This window comes from Microcebus murinus, chromosome 2 (assembly GCF_040939455.1).
Source record: "Microcebus murinus isolate Inina chromosome 2, M.murinus_Inina_mat1.0, whole genome shotgun sequence".
Lineage (NCBI taxonomy): Eukaryota > Metazoa > Chordata > Mammalia > Primates > Cheirogaleidae > Microcebus > Microcebus murinus.
The window spans coordinates 32,950,647-32,960,232 of NC_134105.1; the positions used below are offsets into that span (position 1 = coordinate 32,950,647).

A 9,586-nucleotide genomic window follows, 5' to 3' on the forward strand; every position below is an offset into this window, starting at 1 on the left:
TGGTCTGGAGTTGGCCTGGGCCCCACGCCGAAATGGAGCAGGAGGCGGAGGAGCAGGGTGCTGAGGAGCTGAGCCAGTGGCCCGGGACAAACCAGCCCGCCCAGGTGAGTAGGGCCTGGGCCCCCAGGGTCCCTGGAGCGGGCGCAGGCCTAGGTGGATGCGGAGGGAGAAGGCCAGGGTGGGGAGTAGAAATCTGGGGGGAATTAGAAATCCAAGGGAGGGGATTGGAAAAGGGAGGGTTGAGGGAGGAGATCGAGGACGGAAATCATACATAGTTTATTCAATTAATAATCACCGACCGTTAGAGCTTGTGTTGGGCCCGCTGGTGGTAAAAAGGTTTCAGGCAACTTTCTGGCTGGGGACTTGGGTGCTCAGGAAAGCAAAAACAAAGTTAGGAAGTCGGCGAGAAACGACAGGGAGGAAAAACTTAAACATTTATCAGAGGCCAACAAAGTGGTGGGCCTTTGCCAGACCCTGGATATACAATGGTGAGTTTACCAAAGGCAAGATATGATGTCATTTTATTTTTATTTTATTTTAGAGACTGGTCTCACTATGTTGCCCAGGCTGGCCTCCAAACCAGCCCAGGGGCTCAAATGATTCTGCCACCTCAGCCTCTCAAGTAGTTGGGATTACAGGCTATTCCATTTTATTAATAAATAATTAAGCTGAATGATTGGAAGTGTCCAAACTGCTGTGAAGGAGAAGTGGGGGGATCATGGGAGCAAATAGCAGAGGTTTGATCTGATTTTGGAGGTCAGAGAGGCAGCGAGAGTTTGGTCTGGAACCAGTGAACTGGGCAGGTGAAGGGTTTCCAGGTCCTGAGACCAGAGATAGTAGCTTTCACTTTGGAGGAACTCAAAAGATGCCTAGAGAGCGAAGAGAGAGTGGCCCCAGGGAGGGGAGGCAGGGACACTGTCAAGGTCATTCAGAGCTTGAGTTGAGTTGGTTATTCCAAGAGTGGTAAGAAGCTGGTGATGGGTTTAAATATGATCTGTCTCAATTGGAAAGTGCCTGCGGGCTATTTAAATGGACCCCAGCAGTAGGCAGCTGAAATTCCCGAGAGATCTTCCCTGGAGCTATAGATTTAAGAATAATTGGATTATAAACGGGGAATGAATCTACTGGCATAGAAAAGGTGCCCTTTAGAGAACGTGCAACCTGCAAAAGAGACTGAGGAGGGGGACAGAGAGAAGGGAAGGAGAAAAGCCAGGAAAGTATGAGGGGGCCCAGGGAAAGACACATTGCAAGAAGAATGTGGCCAGCAGCCTCAAACTCCTGAGAGGCCAAGCCAGGAATCTGAAAAATGCTGCTTGGACTTAGTGCCATGGAGTCCTTGGTGACCTTCATGAAAGCAGGTTCTGTGGAGAGATGGGGGCCAGAGCAAGTCTGGGGGGATAATAAGGTGAGGTAGTGGTAAAGGTGCCTTTAGACAACCTTGAGCTAGTTTGCCCTGAAGGACTGGGAAGGCCAGAGGCCCATTGCTGAGAGGGAGGGAAAAGAGGCTGTGAGCGCCCCAGAAGTGCCCTGGTTCCTATTGTGCCCACCTTATGCTAGTTGCCCAGCATACAGTGCTGAGTAAAACAGATAGAGCCAGGCACCGCGGCATATGCCTGTAGCCCTGGCCTAAGAGGGACGGAAGTGGGAGGATCACCTGAGCCCAGGAGTTCAGGGTTGTAGCAGATTGTGCCCGTGAATAGCCACTATACTCCAGCCTGGGCAACACAGGCCGACCCTGTCTCTGAAATGAAATGAAATGATTTAAAAATAAATAAATAAAATAAAATAGATAGCATCTTTCCAATTCTGCTAGTGTTTTTAAAAGAACATTTTCCTCTATAACCAAAACAACATAATCAGACCTACCAAAATTAATGATAATTTCTTAAATGATCTTAGATGCAATCCTTATTCAAATTCCCTGGTTGTCCCTAAAATGTCCTTTGCAGCTGGTATGTCTTAAGCAGCATCTATTTTAAGACCACACACTGTATCTGGTTATTATGTCCCTTGAGTCTCTTTGAAATTAGAATAGTTTTCTTTTTTCATGACTGACAGTTTTTCATGATTCAGACTTTCATGATCCAATCCTTTTGGATTTATCAGATTGTTTCACCATGGTACAATTTAGCTTATCTTCTGTCTCTTGCATGACCTCTAAATTAGATTGAATCTTAAAGTTTAATTGGATTTAAGGTTTTTGGTAAGAATGCCTCCTAGGTGTGGTAGACATCACCTTGCATTACGTCAGGAGACATCTGGCTTTCCATATTTGATACTAGACTTTAACACCAAATTTTAATTTTTCCTTATCAAAAATTTCATTAGGAATTGCAAAATAATGATTTTGCAATTTCTTCTTCTACACTTACCAGTTTGTAGTCATCTGCAAAGTATGATTTAACTGGAATTATTTGGTAATTTTGAAATAAGTTTTTTATTGGAAAGACAGAATAAGTGCTTAATTCTTTCACTTCAATTAGCAATGTTCAAAGTTAGCATGATAGCTGGCCTTCTGTCACTTTGGGCTCATGAATTTTCACAGATTCAATCTATTTCCATCAACAATCATTATTTTCTATTCACCACTCATCCCAAATATTGCCAGTGGGAATCCTTTGTGTCCTTGAAAAATTATTTTTTTCTAAAGGTTGTGGCAAAACCTACACAGCAAAATATGCCACTTAAGTGTTCAGTGGCATTAAGCACATTCACATTATGCAACCATTGCCACCATCTATTTCCATAATTCTTTTCATGTTCCCAAACTAAAACTCTACCCATTAAATAGGAACTCCTCATTCTCCACTACCCTGGCAACCATCATTCTACCGTTTCTATTTTTTTTTTTTTTTTTTGGAGACAGGGTCTTACTCTATTTCCCAGGCTTGAGTGCAGTGATGTTATCACAGCTCACTGGAACCTCAAACTCTTGGGCTCAAGAGATCCTCCCATCTCAGCCACCCTAGTGGCTAGGACTACAGGTGCGCACCACCAGGCCCAGCTAATTCTTCTATTTTTAGTAGAGAGGGGTCTCACTCTTGCTCAGGCTGGTCTCAAACTCTTGCCCTTAAGCAATCCTCCCACCTTGGCCTCCCAAAGTGCTAGGATTATAGGTGTGAGTCACCACCACTGGCTTACTTTATCTCTTTGAATTAAACTTACTCTAAGTACCTCTTGAGAGACTCGTACACTATTTGTCTTTTGTGACTGGCTTTTAGTATAATGTGTTCAAGGTTCATTTATGCTGAAGCACATGTCAGAATTTCCATTTTAAGGTTTGTTTAGGGTTTTTACATATAAAATCCTATCATCTATAAATTCTTCTTTCTTTTCAATTTGGGTTGTTTTTATTTCTTGCCTAATAGCTCTGGCTAGAACTTCTATGTTAAATAGAAGTGGTGAAAGCAGGTATCTTCGTGTTGTTCCTGATATTGAAAGGAAATGCCTCAGTCTTTCACTGTTAAGTTTGATGTTAACTATGGGTTTTCCATAAATGCTCTTAATTATGTTGAAATTTCCTTCTATTCCTAGTTTTCTTTTTTTTTTTTAATCATGAAAGAGTGTTGGATTTTGTCAAATGCTTTTTCTGCATCAATTCAGATGATATATTTTTCCCCTTTATTTTGGCTTATGTAGTATATCACATTGTTTTTTCATATGTTGAGTCACCCATGCATCCCAGGAAAAATGTTGGTCATGGTGTATAATCCTTATAATATACTGCTAGATTCAGTTTTCTAGTTTTGTGTTGAGGATTTTGCATCTTTATTTATGAAGGATGTTGGTCTGCAGTTTTCTTATTGTGATATCTTTGGCTTTGGTATCAGGGCAGGGCTGGACTTATAAAATTATATAGTAAGTGTTCCCTCCTCTTAAAATTTTTGGAGGAGTTTGAGAAGCATTGGTGTTCTTTAAATGTTTGGTATAATTCACCAGTAAAGCCATTGAGTCCAGGACTTTGACCTGGAGGCTTTTGATTACTGACTTAATGTCTTTACTAGTTATGGATCTATTCAGATTTTCTATTTCTTTTTTTTTTTTTTTCGAGACAGAGTCTTGCTTTGTTGGCCAGGCTAGAGTGAGTGCCGTGGCGTCAGCCTAGCTCACAGCAACCTCAAACTCCTGGGCTCAAGCTATCCTCCTGCCTCAGCCTCCCGAGTAGCTGGGACTACAGGCATGCGCCACCATGCCCGGCTAATTTTTTCTATATATATTAGTTGGCCAATTAATTTCTTTCTATTTTTATAGTAGAGACGGGGTCTCGCTCTTGCTCAGGCTGGTTTCGAACTCCTGACCTCGAGCAATCCGCCGCCTCAGCACTCCCAGAGTGCTAGGATTGCAGGCATGAGCCGCTGCGCTTGGCCCAGATTTTCTATTTCTTTGTGAGAATCTTGATATATTTTATTTCCAAGAATTTGTCCACTGTATTCAAATTATCCAATTTGTTAGTGTATAGTTTTTCTTAAAACTGCATTATAACCCTTTTATTTTTGTAGAATTGGTTATAGTGTCCCCACTTTCATTTCTCCTATTAGTAATTTGAGTCTTTTCCTTTTTCCTTAGTTAATGTAGCTAAAGTTTTGGCAATTTTGTTAATCTTTCTTAAGAACCAACTTGTAGTTTCATTGATTTTTCTCTATTTCTTTCCTTTGACTGGTTTTAGGTTTAGTCTATTTTATTCCTTTTCATTTTCTTGTCCTTTTTTTTTTTTTTTTTTTTGAGACAGTCTCACTCTGTTGCCCAGACTAGAGAGTGCTGTGGTGTCAGCCTAGCTCTCAGCAACCTCAAACTCTTGGGCTGCCTGAGCTTCCCCAGTAGCTGTGACTACAGGTGTGTACCACCATGCCTGGCTATTTTTTTCTATTTTTAGTTGCCCAGCTAATTTATTTTTATTTTTAGTAGAGATAGGGGTCTCCCTCTTGCTCAGGCTGATCTCGAACTCCTGAGCTCAAGCAATCCTCCCGCCTCTGCTTCCCAAAGTACTAGGATTACAGGCGTGAGCCACTGCACCTGGCCTCCATCCTTTTTTCAAATAAGTGTTTTTCACATCTGTCTTTCCCCCATATCTCCTCCAATGCTTAATCTTAGACCTGCCCAAGCAGTTCCTGCTCAGGGGAGACCCTATTCTATAGACAAATATTTGTGGATGGTTTCCAAGTTTTGCTAAAGCCAAGACCCATCTGAAGCCTCCATTCTTCCTATCTTTGTGGCTTTCTCGCTCATTCTGCTGGTTTGAGATGTTCTTTCACCCTTACACTTAACTTTATTTTATTTTTTATTTATTTTTGGCTGTCCTTTGTAGGCCAGGACAAACTTAACTTATACTTTGGAAAATTTTTAAGTTTTGCTGAAGGTGTAGGTTGTGGTTTATTTTATTTGCTCTCTTTGTTTTTTGGTATGAAATAAAAAACAAAAACATGTCAAGGAGGATGAATGGCCTGAGTTACATTTAGGGTTCCATTGTGTTAGCCAGACCTGCATCTTAGAAAGCCAGACCTACATCTTAGAAAGCCCAATCTGAAAAATGGTGTGGAAGCAGGATAATTCAGGCAAGGGATGATGGGGGGCTGGATTAGGATGGGGTCTGGGGATGAGGAAGAGGAACATGTGGAACTGGAATTTGAGCTAGGGTAAATTTCACCTGACTTTTTCTCTCACCAAGGGTAATGAGAATGTAATGTCCATCTCGGAGCCGTCTCCACCTTCTGGAACCAGTGGGGTGCACACCTCTTGGAACCATGGCGTACCAGACATTCAGCACTTTCCTCAGGGAAGAGAGGTGTCAGGGACCCCCTTGGTGTCTGCTGAGGTACCAAGGCAGAATGCGAATGAAATGGGGCTACAGTTCAATATGTCATTACCTGAGAATGGCAGGAGCTACTGCCCCCAAGCGATCCCCGGTCCTTCGCAGATGATTTACTGTCAGGGAGTATTTCCCTCCCACCAAGAGATGCTTTACAAGGGGTCCCAGGTGATGGCCTTGGGAGAGCCCAATAATACAGGGGTGGCCATGACCTTCCCTGGGCATCCAAGGATATACCCCAATGGATTGCCAGACTCGGCTTCTAATAGAATCCCTATGATGTCCCACTTCTGGGCCCCAAGAATGCCTAATTCTGAACCCTTAACAGTATCTTCTAACACAGCCTCTTCGACACCTGAGATGTTATTGGCCCCAACCATACCTTCCACTGAGGCCCACGTTATGCTTCCCTCTCTGGCTCAGATGTTGCCCCCCAGAGAGCCCCTTGACCTTGAGATGGCCCCAGCTGAGTCTCAATCATTGCTGGCATTAGAATCACAGGACTCTTTTGTGAGTCAGCCAGCCTTCCAGGCAGGCGTCTTCCTGCCTGAACACCCCATTCCTGCTCCCCAGGGAGCAGACCCTAACTCTAGGGCCCAGGAGGGGGCACGTGGAAGGAAACCCTTAGTTTTAAGGCCTTACGTCTGCCAGCATGAGAACTGTGGAAAAGCTTATACCAAGCGCTCCCACCTCGTGAATCACGAGCGCAAACACACAGGTGAGTGAGGTCAAGTGGGGTCGGGGCGGAGGAGTCTCTGGGCGTTAGATTGTCTGGGCCACTGGTTTGTGATTGGGGTGATCACTTCATCTTTCAAGCTTGGAACTCAGCTATACTGGCCCAACTGAATTTCCATCCATAATGACTGCCAAGATGATGGGGAGAGGGCACTACTGACTGTGTTGCCCCCTCACTGGTTTCCCATACCTTCCCTGATTGTTCCCTAACCTTGGCTGTTCTACCTCATAATCAGACCCTTTCCCTCCTACCTACTGGTCTGTTCTTCTGTTTAATTACACCTCTCCCTTATCATCCACCCAGGTGAGAGGCCCTACAAATGCACTTGGGAAGACTGTACGTGGTCTTTCTTCCGTTCCGATGAGCTTGGACGACATATACGGATACACACCAGATATCGACCATATAAATGTCGCCAGTGTGGTCGACTCTTCATGAGATCTGACCATCTCAAGCAACACCAGAGGACTCATCAGCAGATGCCAGGCCCCTGAGACCCACAGGCCAATGATGGAGAGATGGGTGGTCCTCCCTGGGATCCTGCCTGCCTCTGACCAGTTCACCTCTTTGGTGGATGGAAGCTTAGATGAAGTCTGTACAAGATTATGAGGCAATGTTGAAGCCCAAATGAAGTTCTGGACCCAGTCAGAGACTCTTCAAAACCTGTCTTGGATGCCCTGACCTCTCTGTGGCCACCTACTTTTGCTGGAGTGTAGCCAGATGGGAAGATGGAGCACAGCAGAGATTAGGCTTAGAACCCTTCAGTGACTCCTTTGCCTGCTACATAAAATCCAAGTTCTTTATCTTGGTCTTCCACAGTTTCCAGAGCCAGACATGTTCAAATCCTGGATTTACCACTAACTAGCCATGCAACCTTGGGACAAGTCTTTTATTACTATGCCTTGTTTTGTCTTCTGGAAAATGAGAAAACAATGACTGTATTGGCCACAGCACATGTTCCACATCAGGTACTCTCTAGCACTCACTATGCACATGGCCCAGAGTTTGTCTCTTCCCACTGTGACTTCTAGACTTGGATGGAATGCCCTTCCATGGGGACATGGGATCTGGCACTGCAGTGCCCAGCCTGGTGATAACCTTCCATTACCTCCCATACCCTCCTGCCTCACTTCCCCCTTCTCAATCTGAATATCTTGGGCTTGTACCTCCCAAATAGAACCTCAGTATTCTTGCACCTGATATTAAGGGGGCTGTGCTACTCTGTTCTCTCCTGGGGTTGAGGGGATAATGACTGCCTTGGCAACTCAGATAGTTTAGAACCATGTTTCTGGACTCCAGGCCATTTCATTGACCAGCAAGCTAATAGTGAGAAAAAAAAAAAAAAAAACTTGGCCAGGTTATTAAGTGCAAATATATCTGCTCCAGAGGTGGCCTCTCACTTAGAGATGGTGCCTTCCGTAGGTGTTTCCTGAACCCAGTCCGTCCCAAGCATGGCCAGGTGGTGGCCATAGAGATGTGACTCAGGTCTGGTTTTCTATGCTCAAGGGACCTTGGTGTAGGGGCTGAGAGGTCCCCCTAAGTGCAGTCGGGAAGAGAAGTTGCCAAAAGGAGGGTCAGAAAGGCTTTCTGGTGGAGGTGACCCTTGAACCCAGTAACAATAACATCTCGTAATCCCTCCGGCTGTTGGAATAAACTGAGCAGGTGAATGAAGCAAGAGGATTCCAGGCAGAGAACACTGGATCTGGCAACTGCTCGGAGAAGAGTCAGCATGCAGGATTCCATTCACTCAACCAGTGTTTTTCGGGCCCACCATGCAGAGCACGCCAAGGCTGTGCAGACCAACGGCGAGGAGCACAAAGACAACTAAAGAACGTGTCGGGGAAGACGGACCTCTCAAGGAGATGCCTGAGTCAGACCTGAAGGACTCGTAGGGGTTAGCCATGCCTCCGAGTTCTTAGACATGGTCATGCCCTGTGCTGGTCACTAAGGATTCAGAGGTGCATGCAGGCACCCTGCCTCCTGAGGAGCAGAACATTCTGAATGCTCAGTGCTGCCGAGGAGAGGAGCTGGGTGTCTGGGGAAGCCCCACAGCCTTGGCTGTGCCTGCCTCTGCCCTCCCACCCCTATCCTGACCCCATCCTGCTTGGCCGCCTTGGTCCATGTCACTAGTGGCCTCCGTGTACCAGATGTGGACATCCAGTGCCCTCCACCCAAGCCCCGAGTGAGGGGAGGACATAATTTTTAAAACATGGGCAGGGGGTTTAGACTGCACTGGCCCCTCAGCCCCCCTCCAGGAGGCGTTTGGAGCCCAGGACTTGTCAGGATTGAGGAGAACAAGGTTAATCCCATTTTAAGGTGTTTTCTTTGGCTGCAGTGTAGAAATTGGATTAGGGTAGGAATTTAAGAGAGAGGGAGGGATTTTAGAGTTTTAGGTGAGACAAAGGTGGCTTGAGCCAGGGTGGAAAGAAAGGGTATTAAAAATTAACTGGTTCCAGTGGTGACTTTACCTAAAAGAAAAGAAAGAAACAAAAAAAAAAAAAAAAAAGAAAAAAAAAAAAAAAAAAATTAACTGGTCTCCAAGTATGCAGGGGCCAAAAAAAAAAAAAAAAAAAAAAAAAAAAGAAAAAAAATTAACTGGATTTGGTCTGTAAGAGCATGGTCAAGGGTGACTCCCAGATTTCATGAACTTCATTGACTTATTTTCTATTGTAATATCTTTCATACGTGCAAAAATATTTGTATATTCAATTTGAAGAATAATAAAAATAAATACTCATTTGCCTCTTAGGTCAGTTGAGAAAAAGAATTTGCTAATACATTTTAAATGAATTCCTCATTTTTCTCTCCAGAGGTAACCACTATCCTGAATGTTGTTTAATCTTGTCTTTGCTATTGTTTTTTTACCACACATGTATCTATTCCTAAATAGTATAGTAATTGGTTTTATATGGTTTCGGACTTTATATTTAATCTGTTTGGGCTTCATTGCAGCTTTTCAATCCAAGAGTTTATAGTTTGAATAAAATTTGGAAAAATTTTGGCCATTGTTTTATCAGTTTTTTGCGTCCCCTCTCCACCTTCTG

General features: G+C 44.2%; 1 protein-coding gene across 1 annotated transcript; it reads left to right on the forward strand.

Moving 5' to 3' along the window:
- On the forward strand, nucleotides 1–8,984 carry LOC105877435 (KLF transcription factor 17). Its single transcript, XM_012775936.3, has 4 exons — nucleotides 1–104; nucleotides 5,666–5,812; nucleotides 6,380–6,524; nucleotides 6,846–8,984. Exons 1-4 carry the CDS (start codon nucleotides 33–35, stop codon nucleotides 7,034–7,036), a joined length of 555 nt encoding a protein of 184 aa, XP_012631390.2. The 5' UTR covers nucleotides 1–32; the 3' UTR covers nucleotides 7,037–8,984.
- The last annotated feature ends 602 nt before the right edge of the window (nucleotides 8,985–9,586 follow it).

Bases quoted from the DNA above. Each gene is read 5' to 3' on its own strand.
- LOC105877435 (XM_012775936.3), top strand. From the start codon at position 33: ATGGAGCAGGAGGCGGAGGAGCAGGGTGCTGAGGAGCTGAGCCAGTGG. The intron at 105-5,665 runs GTGAGTAGGGCC...TCTCTCACCAAG, and splicing joins GGACAAACCAGCCCGCCCAG to GGTAATGAGAATGTAATGTC. The intron at 5,813-6,379 runs GTACCAAGGCAG...CCTGCTCCCCAG, and splicing joins CCCCCTTGGTGTCTGCTGAG to GGAGCAGACCCTAACTCTAG.